Here is an 18906-nt window from a genome sequence, read left to right as displayed (position 1 = left end):
CTAGGGTTGGCGGCCCCCCTTGAGCTCATCAAAACACAGCCGTCTTGTACCAAAAAAGAATATAGAGTGATTCAAATGCATTTGTTTGCTATTCCTAGATAGAACTGTACCATTTACCCCTGTTAAGTACTCCACAAGATACACACCAACCCATTTCGCTGTAAACAAAAATTCCTGGTTGTTATTACACAGTCGCCTGCAGCCTCTCCAGGCGCGATGTCACCGCATCCACCAATGCCGTCTCTCGCGATAACAGCCCTTGCACTTGCTGCAGCTTGCTGCGTCGTATGTCCTGTGGGATGCGCAGCTCCGGCGTCGACGGCGTCTCCATCTGCCCGCTCTTCTTCAGCGCTTCCACATCCGTCAAAAGCTCAGACTGCAGCTTCTTCACGTTGTCTAAGCGACTCCACAGTTCCTTGGACTGTTTCTTGACGTCGCGTTCCTCCTCAGAAGTGGCAGGGCCCGAAACGCTTGCGTTCAGTGTCCGTACCTCCTCCATAAAGGCACGTTCCTTATTGCTCAGGTCGCGCGTGGTAGCCTTGCCAACAATCTTGCGGAGGTTCTCAACACGCTGAGCAATGGCCTCCTGTCGCTGACGAGCTTCCGAGATGCGGCGTTCGTACATGACATTGTCGCTTTCGTCGTCACGATCAACACCGTTGATGGCATCAATCTTGCCCTTGACCTCATTGGCTTTGGTCACTTGCTGCTTCAGCTCACTTTGCAGGAGCTCGCAGCGTCTAAAAATCTCAGAAGCAGACACGCCGAGCTTATACGTCTCATCACTCAGAATCTTGTGCGCATCCGTAAAGATTTGCAAAGTCAACGGACTCAGCTTAATCTCCTGAGTGACTACAGTCTTGTGACGCGACGTGCGTAGTCTTTCCAGAAGCAATGGAAGTGATGACCCCTGTTGAAAGACATGCGGAGGGTTATAGACTGGGCGAGGCTCGTAGAAATCGAGAGGAGCCATGCTAGCCTCGCGTTCACGCTCAGGGCTGACTTCTCGGTCAACAGGAGCGACGTCCATCTCCGAGCTTTCGAATGTGATAGCAATGGGCTCGTAGGGCGTGGCTGAGAGGAGAAAATAGCCAACGTCCGGGTCTCTCAGCACAACACAGCCTGCGAGAGGCACGGCAGCATCCGCAGCAGGTTGGGCATACACTCTCTCTCTGCTAGATTGAGAATTGACAAGAAGCCCAATTCTAAAGTTTGTGCCAGCTTCGTAGTCTCCCGAGAGCTCACCTTCGAGACGGAAGATCCACGACGCAAGAGAAACGAACGTGATACCCGCATGATGCGTGACAAAGAAGCTGTATCGTGAGAGAGCATCGGCGCTGAATACGGGCCAGCTATCTTCTGTTACTTCAACGGGCGTCATGGTATCGATCGCTTGGAATGCGAGGAGGGACGGCGTCTTGGCTTCCGCGAATAGTTTGCTGTTTTTGGACTTAATCTTGGGCGGCAACCACTGCGCCTGGACACCGTCCATATCCAGGTAAACGCGCACCTGGCCGCTGGTGGACAGCAGGCAGATAACCGGCAGTGAGAGGCCTTCTTGGTCGCCAGTGTCGAGATCTAGCTCATATTCATCGTCTTCGCCTAGCATCAGATCATCTGTTTCAGTCTTTTTGCCAATGACCAGAATATCAGTAACAGAGGTGTCGAGTTCGTCACCGGTCTCGGGATCAGAAACAAGGTCAAACGGCCCCTGGAGACGAGGAGTAACACCAGGTCGAGAAGGTCGAGTATATACCTCAAGAGGAGGGTCTCCCAGAACTGTGCTATCAATGATTTGCGGCTCTTGCGAATCCAAATCACCCATCCACTGCAGTTGCTGTTGAGCCAAAAGCTTTTCGTTCTCGTCCACGGAAGCATCATCTTCGATACTACCGACAGTAGCGACAATAGAGACGGAAAGTGAGGGAATAAGCGTTGGAGGAGGAGCCCATCGCTGAGGCAAGAGAGGGCAGAGAGCATAGATGTCTCCTTCACGCATGGCTACCCAAAGAGTCATTGGGTTCCAGCCTCCGGTCCCCTTGCTTGCGAAGCTTGCTGCCGCGACCTCCATTTCAAACGAGTCGGGGGAAAAGGCCTTGTTTGTAGCCGAGGTTGAAGCGGAAAAGTCTTGGTCCAGAGTTGTGCCATCTGCCAGCTTCTTCAGGTCAATCGAGGTTGTCGGGGTATCAAAGGACCAACGGTCACCAGTAGATAGTTCCCACACTCTGACGATGGCGTCGGCTGTGACAGTGACAATGCAGGATCCATTGACGCCCAGCGGATGCCAAAGCGCCGACATAATGGGGGATCGCGACGTGACATGGGTGGTAGGGCCAAGGGTGAAGATCTTGGGCTTCAGCGGGGCAGTGTCATCGCTCGTTAGGTGCGTGGAGTCGGGTATCGTGCAAATGTGAACAGTGTGAGTAGTGAGAATAGCGAGAAGGTTGGTGTTGGGAGAAATAATAAGCTGTCGTATATCGTCGGCGACTGGGACCTTGATTGTCTTTGCAGGGTTGGTTAGCCGTCAGGTTCCAACAGCTTGCATCACGAGATCACCTACTCTCAGACCTCCGACGGCTTCAATATCTGGGATATCCTCCATATTAAGGATGGAATCCTCGCGCTTGATGCGATGGTTGGAGCCACGACGCCCCCTCTGCTGGTTATTCGTCCATCCTTCCTTGATGTAGGCCAAATCTCCCCATCGAATTTCCTTGCCCACGGCGACAAAAACTTCGGTGCCACGCCGCGCAATCGTCCGCCTCGGGCTCAGGGCAGTCTTCTTCCTGCTGGCGTAGGGGGACGCAAGGGCCTTGGAGCGAGCGACCTCTTGAGAGGGTTCAAAGAGCTGGTGCCCGGGGGCATTTTTCGACAGCCATGCTGCCGAATAGCACTTGACCTTGGGCATCCTCTACTCGTCGCGCAAAAAATGAGCAGCCCGTCAAGTTCAGCAAGTTGAGAAGCAAATGGCCTGTAGATCAGAGTTTCCAGACCAGCTTCGGAGACTGTGCACCCCCAGGCGATGGTGAATGATGTTGTTTGTAGAAAAGCGCCGGTGTGCAGAAGACAACTTTTGAGCGGAAAGGCTGGAGCAGTGGTTAGGTAGGTACCTAGGCGTAGTAGGCAACCAGCGTGGGCCGGCTATTCTCGACGCGCCTCCAGTGGACAAGAGGGTACCTAGGTATCAAGTCGCTCAATATTGAGGAACTATGAAATTATAAAATTCAAGTTCGATGGAGCATAAAGCAGTGTATCTGTAGCTATTCGGCCCTTTGCCTTGCTTTTTTCTTTTTGTTCTTGTTGGCTCTATTCTTCCTAATAAAATGCAACAGCAACGTTTGAACAGCTCTGAGCCACGCCCACCTGTGCCTGGCTGCCCACTATGGTTGGGCGCCAGGTCTCCACTCTGCTGCAGGAGCTTCAGTTCTTTGGTCGGCTGGCCACTGATTATATACATTCACTTTGCGACAAGACCTCTAGCGCAGCAACAGAACGACGGACGACTTGAGCGCTGAGATTGAACATCTTGGGTCAATCTTTGAAGCCGAAACCTGCAAAATCTTGGGCCACACAGACGAGCCCCCCCCCCTAGCCATGGCTCCTCCTCCTCCAGTTCGCTCGACTGTCGAGCGACTCGATCGACCCAGCGCATATTATCTCAACAAAGTAGGGCTCGACATGAGGTGGAATACGCAAACAAGGGCAGCACTGACAGGGTCGGCAGAACCGTCGCAGACGCGACCGTGATGATGACAGACAGGAAGAGCCAGAGGCTCAACCCGATCCTCTAGCCGATGCCACAACGCTCTACGTCGGCAACCTGTACGAGAGAGCCCGATTGTTTCCCGCTCGCTTCGCCCGTACGAGCTAACAGTTTCCTCACAGATCCTTTTACACGACCGAGGAGCAGGTGTACGAGCTCTTTTCCAAGTGCGGCGAGATCAAGCGGCTCGTCATGGGCCTGGACCGCTTCAGCAAGACGCCGTGCGGGTTCTGCTTCGTCGAGTACTACACGCACCAGGACGCGCTCGACTGCATGAAGTACATTGGCGGCACCAAGCTCGACGAGCGCGTCATCCGCACCGACCTCGACCCGGGCTTCGAGGAGGGCCGCCAGTACGGCCGCGGCAAGTCGGGCGGCCAGGTGCGCGACGAGTACCGCGAGGACTTTGACGAGGGCCGCGGCGGCGTCGGCAGGGCGCTGCAGGGCGGCGACGAGCGCGCCTACGACGAGGACGGCTACAGGTGAGTGAGCGGGCGGTACCTAGGGAGATGCAGATGGTTGTGGAAAACGTGTATACCAATCAAGTTTTGTCTTGCGTACGGAAACAGGCCCAGATGTCAATGGAAGTTTATCAGAAATCAAATTATACGCCTTTGCTTTATCTAGTGCATGCCATGCTGTTGTCAGAGTGTACAACCATCATCTGGCATTTTTACATGGCCATGTGAATCGTCCATTCCCGTGGTAAAAAAAATACATGAACAGTATGAGTTTTGGGTTGTTGTACAGGATGTGCCGGCCGGCCGTGACCGAGAATGTCTCCCCCGCCCATCACATCAGGAAGAGCACGCCCGCAGGCGATTGCTCGATTTAATAGCCCGGAGGGTTGATTCTTTGGGAAACTCTTGTCCACTTGGGAACCTCTGCAACAAAGTGTTAGTTGAAGTCTGCGCTCGCTTTCCAATCTCTCTCCTCAATACCACCCCCGTCGCGTGACCATCGCCGTACGTACTGTGAATGCCCTTGCGGAACTTCTTGGCCTTGCGGTCAAAGATGGTGTACTTGTCCTTGGGCAGCATCTCCTCCTCCTGGGGCATGTCGGCCTTCCAGCGCTCGAGCGCCGCGAGCGTCTGCCCCTGCTTGGCGAGCGCCGCGTCGAGCGTGGCGACGACGCTGTCGACGGCGCGGAGCCGCATGCGGTGGCGGCGCTTCTGGAACTTGGACAGGCGCCACGGAATCTTCCACAGCAAGCCGCCCGATAGGGGGTTCGTGATGCGGAACGGGCCAAACATTGCTTGCCGATTGTGTGCGTGTGTTTTGGTACGTGCGGGTTTCGTTGGAGACGAGGCAAAGGTCCGCACTGTCAGCTTCTTGGGGGAGCCCGTCGCTGGTTTTCTCTCCTGGCAGAAAAGAAGTTGTAACTGGTAGGCATAAAAGAGTGGGGCGAGCTGGCTGGGCTGCTGCTGTGTGGGAAAAAGGCAAAAGAGCTGTGTGGACCAAAGAGGTGAGTTGAACTGTGAGGCTACGTACCGACCCCGACCTACGCCAGGGGACCGGACAGAACAGCCCACCTTGTCGGCTTCGAAACAGCCACCACTGCCAACGACAAGGGCGGCGAAAAGGCAGCCTGTTTTTGCTCGAGGTTTCGTGACAAGCGTTCCGCGGACGCAGATGACGGCGGCGACACAATGAGCTACTACTTTGCCATTGTCGGCACCCAGGACAATCCGCTGTTCGAGTACGAGTTTGGGACGTCCAAGCAAGGCGGCGATGGCCAGTCGCGTTTCACCGACCAGGTGCGGCACCTGAACCAGATTATCCTTCATTCGAGTCTGGATGTTGTCGAGGAGGTGCAGTGGTCGCAAGGCCAGATGTGAGCTTCTTTTCCCCCTCCTCTCTCCTTTTCTTCTCGCCGTCATTGTTTCTGTACAAAGAAGCGCTTCTGTACAAAGAAGCGCCCGGCGCGCACCGCAAACTGGACGGGCCGTCTCCCCTCTCCCACCTCGATCAAGACTTGCATGCTGACTCTACCTTTCCCCCCCTTCCCTCCCTCCAAAGGTACCTCAAATGCATCGACAAGTTCTTCAACAACTACGTGTCGTGCTTCGTCACCGGCGCCGGCGCCAAGTTCCTGCTGCTGCACCAGCCGCCACCGCCGAACCCGGCGGGCTCGTCGCGGTCCTCGACGGCCATTGGCGCCAACCCGACGAGCCCCGCGACCGAGGAGGCCATCAAGATGTTCTTCACGGAGGTCTACGAGAACTGGGTCAAGGCCATCATGAACCCCTTCTACAAGCAAAACATGGAGGTGCGCAGTCCCGTGTTCCGGGCACGCGTGGCCGCCGCCGGACGAAAATACCTATGATACAAGACAACGGGCGGGGAGTACGGGAGCATCCAAAAGGCAAGCAAATGTCTGAGCGGCGTAATGGCTAATTTTCTAGTGCCTCCTTCTGGGCAGGCTTTACGTTTTTCCATTTAGTTTAGGGTCTTTGCAGAATACAAGTCATGTTTCTTCACCGAGGCAGATATTATGTGCAATAGTGTTGGTATCGTAGTTTCATTGAGCGAGTCATCTACCCTGACCCAGTAATTGTCATGATCCATTCTCAAACGCCTTTCAAATCAACAGTTAGAAAAAAAAAATACAACGATAACCCCCAAAGTCAGCATATCCGCATATCTGACCCGGGTCCTTCCCATTAAGACGTAATATGAAGCAACGTGATGTAAAACACACGACAGACCACTCTGCGACCGAGAGTGTCGACCATGTTTAACCACCGAAACCGTAGAGGGTGCGGCCCTGGCGCTTCAGAGCGTAGACAACGTCCAGAGATGTGACGGTCTTGCGCTTGGCGTGCTCGGTGTAGGTGACGGCATCGCGGATGACGCCCTCGAGGAAGGTCTTGAGCACGTTGCGGGTCTCCTCGTAAATCATGGCCGAGATACGCTTGACACCACCACGACGCGCGAGACGACGGATGGCAGGCTTGGTGATGCCCTGAATGTTGTCACGGAGAATCTTGCGGTGACGCTTGGCGCCGCCCTTGCCGAGACCCTTGCCGCCCTTGCCACCTGCAGAGGAAACTCATGTTAGTAAAGCAAGAACACATTATTGTTTCCAGACGACGTGCTGTCGAGATGGGGAACGGGCGTGGGACCAGTCGCGTTGACTGCCGATGGAGTGCATGGCGATAGACGCGTCATTTTTAACTGCACGTAAAAGCCCAGCCCCCATCCAATGATGCATTGTGCCAGTCAAGCGCGCGCCAGCATCGAAAAGAAAATAAAAAAAGAGTATAAAGATTACTTACGTCCAGTCATGTTGATGGATTAAAGGTTATGAAAGTGGGAAAATGTGGTTTGAAGTTGGTGACGCGAAGAGGCGTTATAGTGGAAGAGCAGGGGGGGGAAGAGAGATGTTGGTATGAGAGAGGCAGGACCAGAAGAGTGCGGGGGGGGCGTGGGAGGGGGACTTGGATTCATAAGTAAGCGCGCACAATCAGCCAGCTTAGCTGGGCGGCGCATCAGCCATCCATCCATCAGCCTAGTGCTCGGATTTTTTTTTGAAACTACCCGCCTGAGAACTGCCATAATAAAAAAAAAAAGGCGTGCCCAAAAATCAACAACAGGTTAAAATTGCGGGGCGCGTGAGCCAGTCGCACGCCAACCAATGAGAGAGTCGCATCAACACGCTAATCCTGTTCGGGGACGGGCGTGTCAACAGGCTTGTACCTCAGATCACCAGGTACAAGCAGCCACCCACCCCCGCAAACAATGACAATTGAACCTACAGAGAACTTACTTACCCAGCTGCCCAGCAAGTATGCTGCGTTGTGCTCCCTTGTTCAATGTGCTGATTTTTCCTCATTGGTCAGACGCTCCAGGCAGCGGTGGATACCGAGTTTGTATTTTGCCTTGATTGCGACAAGTACCTTGCAAGTTGCCTTGCTGGCTGCCAGGCAGAAAGACGGAAAACGGTACAGCCATGGCTATGTAGACCGTATTCACACAGCCCTCCGTTTTGCAAACTGTTATTGGCGTCGTGCGTTCTGCCCTTCTGTCTAACAAGGGACGATCAAGCCCGTAGTTTCATTCAATGGGTATACCAATGTCAGTCCACACAATCACTCCACACTTTAGGCAAGTTCGGTTACATGATTCGTACACGCAAAGCAAGTCAAGATTGGCAAATAATACAAAAGACTGCCGAGCGTGTTCCCATGCCCTCCTTCGCCGTGAGCCCTTCCGAAACCTTCAGGATATCCAGTGTGTTGCTTAACTCCTTACGTCCGTGTCCTTCCATCAGCGCTCTCCAGGGGCAAAAAGGGCATTTAAAAATAACAATAGCAGGTCAAGGTTCCAAAAGTCCCCAGCTTCCGCCTCAGCGCCTTCCCTTTCGCACGGTAGAAATAAAACAAGCCCAAAAAACGCCCGGGTAATTAAAAACCAATGCAAACGTGCTATGATGTCGTCCACAGATCATGATCCAGTGTTGTACACTGCTGTCCTTTTCTCTCCTCTTCTCCAACCAGGTATAGTCCACCAATGACTCTCGGTTCCATGATTGGTAGCCCCTGAAAATACAGCCAATATGAAGGGGGGGGGCGCAGGAAACAGCTTCCGTAACGAGAACGTCAAATGCAAGAAAAAACACTCATATCCTGACTTCATGTCATCATAGAGTCATCCATGGGCATATCATCCTCAAAACGTTCGATTGCTTCCTTGATCATTGGGCCAGCCTGTTCCACAAGTCAGTTGGCAAGCTCGACAAATGCATCATCGCGACATCTGACCTTTGGATCCAAAGCCAATGCAATGGTAAAGTGGCGAACTGCTAATTGCCGCTCATTCATGCTCCTATACAATGTTCCGAGCAGAAAGTGGACATGTCCCTCATTTGGCGCGAGATCTTTGAGAATGACCAATTCCTTCTCGGCCTCTTCAATCTGACCGATTGCCAAAAGTGCATGCGCCTTCTTGTATCTTGTCAAGGCTGCTCTGGGGGCCAGTTCGACAGCTTTAGTATATGCCTTGAGCGCTGGCATAATCTGTTTTTGTCTCTCCAAGACGGTTCCGATCCACGATACGAGCACCGCATTGTTTGGGTTGATGGATTGTGCAGCTTGGAAATGCGTCAGCGCTTTGTCATAGTCGCCAAGACGCTCCTGTACTCGACCAATGCCATAGTATGCATTGTAGTGGCGTTTGTCGGCAGAAATTGCTTGTCGATAGGCCGTCAGTGCCTGTTCATATTCCTCATTGGTAACGTGCTCATGTCCTTGCAATGTAAACGCATAAGCAAATTTGGGGTCCAACTGTGTAGCTCTCTTGAAACACTTTAGAGCTTGCTCCGGGTCCTTGGCCAAAGACCAAGCATTACCCAACGCGCACCAAGCTTGTGGGGAGTGCCACGCCGAGTCGACAAGCTCATGAGCCAGGAATGACAGGTCTGTCTCTCTCTTGAGATGCCACAAGATTGTCGAGTACACCTCCATGTCCTGTAGTCTTGAAGGCGCCTGCACGCGCATACGTCTGAAAAACTTTTCGGCTTCAGCATACGAGGCTTGCTCGTAGTGCGCGCGGCCCATTTGAACGAGTACCCATGGTGTTCCCTGATGAGCGGGAGGCAAAGAACACAGCGCCTGCAATGCTTCTTGGCACTGGAATCGCGATAGAAAGTAGTAACCGTTGCCTAGCTTCTTCAGTACGTCCATTATCCATCGAACAGCTTCCTCCATCTTAGCTCCATCGTCCAACTGTTTTGGTGGTTGGGACGATTGTGCTACGATACTTGTTGACGCAGCAGGCTCACGCACGCGTGACGCCTCGCCGTGGTCTACATCAGCATGGTCGTCAATCGGTTTTCGGTTGCCGCTCACGACGCGGCCAACGTTAGCACCACTAGAGCCAGGTCGTACTATTCGGGATATGGGCGGTCGGGCTTTCTTCAGCTCACGACCGGCGGAGGCTCCAATCGTGGCAGCACCAGAATTAGCCCTCGAAGACGGCTTAAAAGTAGTAAGACGTGCGCTTCTTCTTGTGCCAGCATCATCAATGTTAGCAGTGCGTGATACGGGGTGGCCGGACAGTGTTCGTTTTCTATCCGCCGTCGACAGAGCCGCCGCTCGGGTGGTGACGGCAGCTGTGACTGGAGCGTCTGCTATAGGCTCGACGCCCTGTTGGACATCCCGGTCTTCTGATCGTGTACTTCGTTTAGTGCCCAGTCGATAATTCATGCGTGGTGGAGCCTCTAGGCCAGCATCTATGCCTTGGGCCTGGCGCGTTCGTCGGGGTGGCGCTTGGGGAGGATCTTGCGCGCCGACCATTCTGCTAGGCGCGTCTACAGCAGAGGGCCCGGGTGGTGTCTCGGTTGCGTCAAATAGCGAAAGGTTGCTGTTGGAGGTTTTTAGGCGCAGTCGCGCGCTCTGTATCTTCGTCAATAAATCACCGTCCGTTGATTCTGAAAAGACATCGGCGAGAGGACTCGTCACTTCGGACAAGGAAAAGCCAACGTTGAACGGGTCAGATCCCAGGTCGGCTGCGAGGCTCCGTAATGTCGATTTTTTTGGGGCCATTTCGAGCGGGTTGGAGTTGGCGAGGGAAGCCGGCGTCTTCGCGCCTACGGTCGCATCGGGGTCGAAGCTACGGGCAAGCAAGTCGGAGGATCGGAAAACATTAGGGACGCGCACGTTGACGCCCATGTCGCAGAGCGCCGTGAACGCATCCCACTGAAAAGGGTTCAGTTTGAGGGCTTCTTCAAATGCACCGGCCGCTTTCTTTTTGTCGTCATAGCCGCGATATAGCTTGCCAAGCAAACACAGCACGGCAGCCGCGTCTGGAGAGCCACTTGCGCGCAACAGAGCTCCATTCTTTCCCAAGCTGCCCTTACAGGACCACAGAACTCTTGATTTCTCGAGAGCTGTGATGCCATCTTTGAATCGTTCTAATGCCAGGCACGCCTGCGCGAAGATCCAGGCGCATCCCAAATTCGTTCCACGGTATCCCATCGGTTTGCCGACGTCGTAGGCGGAGCGGTAGTCGCCTAGCCGCAGGTGACATAGAGCATGAAGATGGGTAGCATCAGCCGACCGTGGATCTTGTGCTACAAATCGTTCGGCAAAAAAGAGCGCGTTGTCGTATGAGGCATTGTCGAGATGGTACTGTATCACTTGGCGCAACAGGCCAGAGACGGCCGTCGTACTTGGCGCCATGTCAGAGATGACGCAATTGCAAAGCGCAAATCACTTTGGATTAATGCGAAGAGTAAATCACCGTCGTGCCTGGGCCATGGATGGAGTTGCAGGGCGCGAGCAGACGAGCGTGTTGGCTTTCGACGGGTAGCAGAACTGACGCACTGGAGCGCGTGCTTGAGGAAGAGTATTTCGGTCAGAGCTAATAATAGTGTGATCGGTCGTTCGGTATGGCGTTTCAAGTATCGAATAACACCGCAGACCAGGCGCCGAAGCACTTTGGTGTTGACTTGGCTGTGCGGGGCGCTAGATGGCAGCAAAATAACACAATCTTGGTGACGGGGGGTGGAGGACAAGCGCCGGGACGGGGAGTGCTCAACGTCGGGAAGATCGAAACGAGGGGTAATCCTTCGATCTGACAGAAGAATTCGGCTCGTAGTCGAATGGTGTCGCTTCGAGGAGGGGGTCAAGACGATAGGGCGAGTCAAAGAGAAAGTCTCGGGCGGTTACCGTCTGTCGTGAACAGCACGCGATGACAGTAGCCGGAGCAAACGAAGGGGCCCAGAAGGCGGCGAAGAAGAAGGAAAGGCAGGCTTCTTCGGGGCAATGCAGACTTAAAGGGACCTGTGCATCATGGCACGCGAGAACGGCTAGACGCTGGGAAAGAGAGGCCAGCAAGATGCTGTTTCTGGCAGCAACAGAGAACAACAGTGGGAGAGTCAGATGAGAGCATCAGGGAAGGACGGGTTGGCGGCTGCGCGCCCGGTGTTTTGCGAGGTGCGGGAGCTTGATTGGCTGGCGGGCGGTGGGCTGGCTGTGCGCCCAGCAACAGCCACGAGCTAGTGGGTCTCGCGTAGAATCGCCACAATAAATCACCCGTACAAGGCTGCTCAACAGCGCCTGTGGCCTGAATCTACTCCTACTTACTTACTAAAATCTGCAGAAACTACATCGATAGCTTACTTAGGTAGGTAGTTAGGTACCTTTTCTATCTTTGTTACCTGCACAAGGTAATGCCGACGCCACAAAATGGTAGCTATATCAACTTTGTAAAGCTTTACGAGTCCCACAGGCATACGGATAGTAGTACTGTGAATAGTACCAATAGGTACCTTAGGTACCTTGGTAGCTGAGAATTCCGAGGTGGCTAAGTAGTGTGTTGTTTGCGCTTACTTGGTCGCCCTGAGCACCTAGAATAAAATGATTGGTGATGTTGATTGATTGGATCTTCAATCAGGTATTTTATTTAATCTTGAATTTTTTTACCCCGGCGAACTGCCTGTTCTGTGTGAGAATGGCAAGTATGCGGCGTCATTCTTTTACAGCCCGCTTGGCAGTTGCCCACCCGGCCCCGCCCCACCATACACTCCATCTCACCATTCCATCAATCTCCAACACGACACATTTCATCATCGAATATCCTCCTTCCGAGGCACAAACATTCACTTTGCACTTTGAATCGCGGAAAAAGCTGCCTTGGTACCCTTAAACCTCTATTTCTTCATTACACCGGACGACTGCCACTCAATACTGTCCACCTCGCACCAATTGATAGCTCCAGACTGTCCACACGAGTACCTGCCCGTCCAACGACTACCGTCTCCCGCACACCTCACACACACTCACAAAATTACAATGGCGCAAAAAGCGAAAAAGGATCGCGCCAAGGCCAACGCCGCCGCCCTCAGCAACCTTCACATGGGCTCCGCCATCGTCAACCTCGTCTTTCTCGCCTCGCACTTCCTCTGGCGCCCGCGCTCGCTCGTCCTCTACGGCGTCCTCTCCGCGCCGGCCCTCGTCTGCGAGTATGTCCTCGAGCGCTCCGGCCGCCCCCGCTACGACCCGGCTACCAAGACGCTCAAGTCGTCGGGCGAGGATCTCGCCGCCGCCGGCCTCACCGAGTACATGTTCGACGTCGTCTGGGTGACGTGGGCTTCGGCCATACTCGCCATGCTCTTCGGCAGTTGGGGCTGGGCTCTCTGGGCCGTCGTGCCCGCGTACGGCCTTTACATGGCCGCGGGCCTGCTAGGCTTCGGGCGCTCGCAGCTGGCGCAGTTGCAGGGACAGGGACAGCCCGAGGCTGCTCCCCAAGGCAACCGCAAGCAGCGTCGAGCAGCATGAACTGTGTGCCACTTTGTGTAGTAAAACGGCCCGTCTATTGTATATTACGAATGCATTTTCAAGTTCTACAAGCATCCATCTATATGTATATATGCAGCGCTTCTTCTACTCCTCCCAAGGTCTCTTAGTCTTGGGTCGCTCGCCCGTCCACTTCTCCAGCGTATCGTGATCAACGTCCTTGACCAAGACGTGAAAGTGCTCCAGCGCCCGCACGCTCTGCAGCGCTACCCAGTTCTTGAACCAGAGCACCCTGTCCTCGCCTCCGGGCCCCAGCTCGTCCGCAAACGTGCGCCTGACAAAGTCGCCGATGATGCGCCTGCTCTCGGGCAGCATGTCGCCTTTGTCGTCGTCGGCAGGGATGCGGGTGCGCGTCCACACGATGACGTGCGTGATGCCCGGCTCCAGCGCGTACGGCCAGTCGTTGAGCAGGATCTTGTAGTCTGCGGCGGCCGCCAGCGGCACCGTCGACTCGGGCGTGAACGGCGGCCGGCCCCACGCGGACGGCAGCCGCTTCTGCATGAGATACTCCATCATGGACCCGTACTCGTCCTTGATGCCGGCGGTCCACTCGAGATACCGGCGAAGCTCCGTCGGCGTGCGCTTGAAGTCTTCCAGTCGGTTGGACTCTGCGCGCGCAGCCAAAACAAAAGGGACGGCGAGCCGGTTAGCTGCTTCAGACTGCACCGGTGCCGTTTGACAATAGACCCTGCCCAGCCCTCCCGGATGCACTCACCGATAATCCTCCTCAGCTCCTCCCAGTCATGCTTCTTGAATGTCTCGTCCGTTTGCTCCAGAATCCACTTGTCGACATTGGTGAGGTTAATTGCCGGCTCGGAGGGCACAGCCGCTGCGTCGATGCTGCCGTCGCCCATTTTTCTTCTCGATTCTTTCCGTATGGGTTGGAGTTGGCCGGGTGGTGAAGTCGGCAAAGTTGAAGTCGGTGAGGGGCACCGGATGTGAGACTACTTGTGGCGGTGGGCTGTGTTTCCCTCCTCAAGGTAAGGTCGCACAGTTTTTCGTACAAGAAAGTGACGGCACTCCAAAAAAAAGAATCTCCAGTCATCCGTTTTGACTCTAGCTAGCACGGCGTGCAATCGATGAGAAAAAAGACACTGGTGGTTTCGCGCAAGGTATGTGATCTGTGCAGGTTCGGTTCCGTTTTTGCGAGCGGGATGCGGCGTGAACGTCGCATGACGAGACAGAAGCCCACTAATTTGCACCATGAGTATGGATAAGACAAAGTAGAAAATATGGAAGAATGCGAATCATGAATATGGAAGATATATTCGTTGTACGGACAGCATATCAAAATAGAACTAATAGTCGATAATACTTTTGGTTGGTGTCCAACAATACGGTAATTTCGTATCGACGCGACGGCTATTTTCATTTTGCCAACAACGACAGAGTCGCGGCGGTGTTCCCTTCTTCACATAGTAGAACTCGCTAGTTGTAGTAACATTGCATTAAGATCCAACATAAACCTACAACCAAAGACCGGAAGATATTTCCCATGGCATTGCACATCTCCTCAGCCATGTCACGTTTACATGCTTATTGGGTCCGCTCTCAAGAGGTGAACGAGCACTGGTCCATTTTTACATCATGCGAGTGTGGACACAGAATTGCCAGGGCTGTCGCGTTTACTAATGAAACTGCTGCGACTTTGCAAATATCAACAGCTCATTCAAAAATAAAAACACCATGATTCATCGGGCGACAGTTTAGACCGACTAACAGCGTTAATGAGCCTGGCGTCACCAGCTTAGCATCGGCATCGTCACCTACCCTACATCCATACTGCAGTAGTTCCCAATTGGCGCCCACATAAGAACCGTGTTCTGCAGTATAGATGCACGGTCCCTTTTGAGGTCCAGTTCTCATGTGCTATTGTGATATTACATATCTTCTCTTGACATCTCAATCGTACATGGCGGCAATGGCAGGTTGGCCATATTCGTTGGTAGCGGTCCACTCCATCCAGAGCAAGCACTGTGAAGCCTACGGGAAACAGCAAAGCACTGAAAAAGTGTCGATTGGATACTTTGAGAGATCTAATCACCTTAAATTCCACTAGGGCTTCTGCGCATGTCCCCCGAGAATAGGCGCGGCTGTCGGACCTGGGCCAGCGACCAAGGTCAACTCGACGCAGTGCTGTGACCACAATGGCGGCGAAGTAGCCAATGCGCAAATGATGGAGCTAGATGTATAATTCAGGCCCTAGTTAACAAGTAGGAAAGACATACAAAGCAAGACTGTATAGACTACGACATGAAGTAGTGGGGGCTCGAACTAGAGTTTACGCATCTCACTACGTAAAAATGCTCCAAAACTACACCTCATCTGCTTAAACTTTGTCCCATTTGGTAGTCTAGAAGGAGTAAAAGGTACCTTTTGTCGTCTTTTTGCTGCAATCCTTCCTGACAGTCGTGGGGGCATCTCAAGTATACGGTCCATTGATGCGTTCTGAGTGGACTACAATCTGTGTATACACATAAATATACATGATGTACGTAAATGCATATTTACATCCATGGTGCACTCTTATCAAGTCAAAACCCTTGCCATTCGAGTCGCCACAAGAGCTGCACTTCGAGCACACCAGCCGTTTTTCTGCCCCGACACTGGAACTCACGCAAAGATGACTAGCATGGATCGATACGAAGCGGGTAATGGGCCGATCAGAGCTGTTTGTCGTCAAAGGGATAATGGTCTTGGTAACTTACCAGTACGGGCCAAACCAAGCAGCTGGCGCCATCTCTGACCTGAAGCCAAGTATGACGGCCGTCTCCGGCCTATTGCGCCAGGTGGTGCGGTGTCATCTCGGCATCCCATATTGCGCGGCTCAGAGCTTTGGGCTATTTGCGCCCCTGATCTTGGGCGCTGTCGGCGAGCTTTGTAGTACCAAAGGAACACGAGAAGTGATGAAATAAGAACAAGATGAAAGAAGAAAACTTCAATGCAGCAACTAACCGGAACCCCTCGACGACAGCCGAGATGTTTGGCTCCTGCGGCAGGACTCGGTCTCTTGGCCGGCTGCTGCGAGATGTCTATTTGCTATTGTGCATCTATGGGCCGATCGACCCTGCAGCCTGTATGGTGAGGCTTCGCGCGATGCACAAGAATTCAGACAGATACATGCTCGCGTCTTTCCTTTAAACGAGGGTACTTGATTCGAAGCTTGCGAGAACCTTCAGTTTAATTAACTCCTCATCAGCTACATACACACACTACGACAAGTCGCAAAGAGGCCGCAGCCCAGCTAGTCTGCTTTTTTTTCCCCTCTTGTCTTCAACACAGGCCGGGTACCAGTCGACAAATTGCCAGTTTTCTTGACATCTGACCGGTACATGGTTTTGGATGACGAAAAGGCTCTGCCGTGGGTACATGTTGGAAAAATAAAGTCATGACACAGCCTAAAAAGGGGGGTTCTAGAGCGATTAGTTTCTTCTCATCATTTCTCTGTAAATGGTACCTGCCAAGCTACCTTTGGCTCGATAAGGACCCCCCCCCCCCCCGCATTGTTCGCGTTCAACACAAGGGGCCGGCCTATTATCAATCGGGGCCGGCGGGGAAACTTGGCCTGCGACCAAAGGGTTTCGCCTCGGCAACGGCGTCCAGGGCCGGCTAACAAGCCCGTGCCGCGCTTTCTCACTCTCTTGCTCTTCTTTTTTGGTTAAAACTATTCTCACGGCGTCCTACAGTTTGCTACTCTTTGCTTTTTGTTTTTTTTTACCCTTCTCTTTTGGTTCGAAATTAGAAATTGCTGTCAAATAAATTCTCAGCTGTCTTCTTCTTCTTCTTTTGGACCTCCCCAACTCACTCGCAGATCAGGCACCTGTAAAGTCCCTCCTCTAGCCGTCTCGAATCATGATCTTTGAGCCGCAGTCCCTGCTGGACCATGTCGTGACCCTCGGCGTCATCACGCCGCAGGTGATTCGGCAGGCTGGTCCGATACGGGGAACCATTGCACTCCTCAAGCTGCTTTTCATATTCTGTATGGAATTTCTTTTCTCTTTTTCCCCGTTTCAAATCTTGTTCCCCGTCTTCTCCTATTTGCTAGTGTACATCAACGTTAGTCTAACCTTTTGCCACTTCCTCTCCCCCCTCTAAAAAAGTCCCCAAAGCCACCCTTCAGCTTGTCTGGACGCGGTACCTGACGGCGCACAAGAACCGCCCTCTGTACATTCAGCAGGCCAATGTTGCCGAAGACTTTGCGTTGCGTCTCCTGCGCTGGTCCGCCGTCAACCTGCACCCGCGCGTGGTGCGCGCCGTGACGGGCCGCTCGTCCGCAACGCAAATTATCAAGTGGCGCGCGTACCGCAACGGTTGGACAAAATATAATGAGCAGGTGGAGGAAAAGGTCCTAGAAGAGGTAAGGGCACCAGGAGGGCCTGCATCGGAAACACAAGGCTAACAAACGACTCGGGATAGGGTCCTGAGAGAACGGAGGGCATCTGGGTCAGACATGACAAGACAAAGAGGCACGACATTATCCTCTTATATATCCATGGTATGGATAAACAAACCAATCCATGGCTGGGGACGCCAGGATAAGGCTAACAGCAAATGTGCGACATAGGCGGCGGCTACGCTGTGCTCTCGGCCAAGTTTTACCTCGAGTTCCAACTCGCGATGCAGAGCAACCTACTCGATGCAGGCTACGAGAACCCAGCCATCTTCAGTCTAGACTACACGCTGGCACCGGACAAGCACTTTCCCGGGCAGCTCAACGAGGCAATGCTGGCTTACAAAGAGGTCCTGGCGGCGGCGGACGCGGACACCAAGATCTGCATCGGCGGCGACTCGGCGGGCGGCATGCTGACGCTGACGCTGCTGCAGGAGCTGGCGATACGCAAGCTGCGGGTCGAGGGCATGCGTCACCCGGACCTGGCCCTGCTCATCTCGCCGTGGGTGACGCTCAAGACGCACCTGCACCGCGCGTCGGACCTCGACTACATCCAGCCCGACACGCTCGCGCGCTTCGCCGACATGTACACGGGCGGCACCGGCGTGGGCGCGTACTCGGCGCCGGCCTCGCCAGGCAGCTGCCAGGACGAGGGCATCTGGGAGGCGGCGCGTCCGGCGCGCGGCTACGTCGTCACGTACGGCGAGGAGGAGGGCCTGGCGAACGACATCAAGTACCTGATCCAGCACCAAAAGTCGCGGGGCGCCGATGTGCGGGTGCTGGTGGATGCCGGCGGCGTGCACGTGTGGCCGGTGGTTTCGCTCCAGTTTTGCACAACAAACGAGAGGCGCTTGCTGGGCATCCAGTCTATTGTCAGGGAAATTAGAAGCGCGTTGGCATAGGGCGCCGGCGGAGGCGGGAGAGAGCAATTTGCGGGGAGTAGAGAATCAGATTAGATCAAGTAGGCACTCACGGACGTGGCCATGTGTACGAGTCGGGAACCAGAGTCCGCGGGAGAAGTGCAGAGTCGGCTTCGTCGTCGCGGCGCACGTCTCACCAAGTTTATAAAGCTCATGAATTGTTGGCATCATTTGGATTTGAATATGTGTTGTGTGTGTATGTGTGTAGTTGCATGAAACGGGGCGTACGTACAGAAAGTTGGAGGTGAAATAGAGTTGCAGTTAAGGGTTTGCGGACGATTTGCGGCTGGTTGTTGGGACGAGGGCATCGCAGATAAGGCGCTCTTGTATTTGGTAGTAAAAGCGTATGAGTTAAAAAAAAAGAAAGAGGCGTGACGAGCAGCAGCGCAGGTTGGCCGAGCCGGTCCTCCTGTGCGAAAGACGCCTTTATGATGTAACGAGGGGAAAATGGTCGACGAGATGACGGAGAAGCGACGACCGAACTAAGGGGGAAGCTCGGAGTGAGACGCAGCGGCAATGAGGCATCGCGGAACG

At 53.8% G+C, this 18906-nt stretch overlaps 9 protein-coding genes across 9 annotated transcripts; 4 read left to right on the top strand and 5 right to left on the bottom strand.

Moving 5' to 3' along the window:
• Window positions 1-184: 184 nt before the first annotated feature.
• Window positions 185-2908, bottom strand: V2A60_008953 (uncharacterized protein; the record flags this gene model as incomplete). Its single annotated transcript, XM_083260223.1, has 2 exons — window positions 185-2503; window positions 2561-2908. The coding sequence occupies 2 exons, from the start codon at window positions 2906-2908 to the stop codon at window positions 185-187; spliced, it is 2667 nt and encodes an 888-aa protein (XP_083116349.1).
• Window positions 2909-3594: 686 nt separating this feature from the next.
• On the top strand, window positions 3595-4249 carry V2A60_008952 (nuclear cap-binding subunit 2 family protein; the record flags this gene model as incomplete). The annotated part of the gene is made up of 3 exons (XM_083260222.1): window positions 3595-3666; window positions 3725-3822; window positions 3886-4249. 3 exons carry the CDS (start codon window positions 3595-3597, stop codon window positions 4247-4249), a joined length of 534 nt encoding a protein of 177 aa, XP_083116348.1.
• Window positions 4250-4594: 345 nt separating this feature from the next.
• On the bottom strand, window positions 4595-5016 carry V2A60_008951 (mitochondrial 54S ribosomal protein mL60; the record flags this gene model as incomplete). The annotated part of the gene is made up of 2 exons (XM_083260221.1): window positions 4595-4647; window positions 4737-5016. 2 exons carry the CDS (start codon window positions 5014-5016, stop codon window positions 4595-4597), a joined length of 333 nt encoding a protein of 110 aa, XP_083116347.1.
• Window positions 5017-5412: 396 nt separating this feature from the next.
• V2A60_008950 (TRAPP subunit TRS20) lies at window positions 5413-6089 on the top strand (the record flags this gene model as incomplete). The annotated part of the gene is made up of 2 exons (XM_083260220.1): window positions 5413-5597; window positions 5783-6089. 2 exons carry the CDS (start codon window positions 5413-5415, stop codon window positions 6087-6089), a joined length of 492 nt encoding a protein of 163 aa, XP_083116346.1.
• A 411-nt stretch (window positions 6090-6500) lies between these two features.
• Window positions 6501-7051, bottom strand: V2A60_008949 (histone H4; the record flags this gene model as incomplete). Its single annotated transcript, XM_083260219.1, has 2 exons — window positions 6501-6802; window positions 7042-7051. The coding sequence occupies 2 exons, from the start codon at window positions 7049-7051 to the stop codon at window positions 6501-6503; spliced, it is 312 nt and encodes a 103-aa protein (XP_083116345.1).
• A 1346-nt stretch (window positions 7052-8397) lies between these two features.
• V2A60_008948 (anaphase promoting complex subunit CDC27) lies at window positions 8398-10944 on the bottom strand (the record flags this gene model as incomplete). Its single annotated transcript, XM_083260218.1, has 2 exons — window positions 8398-8472; window positions 8527-10944. The coding sequence occupies 2 exons, from the start codon at window positions 10942-10944 to the stop codon at window positions 8398-8400; spliced, it is 2493 nt and encodes an 830-aa protein (XP_083116344.1).
• A 1614-nt stretch (window positions 10945-12558) lies between these two features.
• Window positions 12559-13044, top strand: V2A60_008947 (SND2/TMEM208 family protein; the record flags this gene model as incomplete). The annotated part of the gene is made up of 1 exon (XM_083260217.1): window positions 12559-13044. The coding sequence occupies one exon, from the start codon at window positions 12559-12561 to the stop codon at window positions 13042-13044; it is 486 nt and encodes a 161-aa protein (XP_083116343.1).
• Window positions 13045-13149: 105 nt separating this feature from the next.
• On the bottom strand, window positions 13150-13916 carry V2A60_008946 (GIG1 family protein; the record flags this gene model as incomplete). The annotated part of the gene is made up of 2 exons (XM_083260216.1): window positions 13150-13670; window positions 13778-13916. 2 exons carry the CDS (start codon window positions 13914-13916, stop codon window positions 13150-13152), a joined length of 660 nt encoding a protein of 219 aa, XP_083116342.1.
• A 2998-nt stretch (window positions 13917-16914) lies between these two features.
• Window positions 16915-18354, top strand: V2A60_008945 (Alpha/Beta hydrolase protein; the record flags this gene model as incomplete). The annotated part of the gene is made up of 4 exons (XM_083260215.1): window positions 16915-17041; window positions 17163-17419; window positions 17479-17557; window positions 17627-18354. The coding sequence occupies 4 exons, from the start codon at window positions 16915-16917 to the stop codon at window positions 18352-18354; spliced, it is 1191 nt and encodes a 396-aa protein (XP_083116341.1).
• Window positions 18355-18906: the final 552 nt, after the last annotated feature.

Source organism: Cordyceps javanica, chromosome 6, assembly GCF_051103115.1.
Source record: "Cordyceps javanica chromosome 6, complete sequence".
NCBI lineage: Eukaryota > Fungi > Ascomycota > Sordariomycetes > Hypocreales > Cordycipitaceae > Cordyceps > Cordyceps javanica.
The sequence above is the reverse complement of the archived record's forward strand: the minus strand, read 5'-3'. Positions and strand labels throughout refer to the sequence as shown.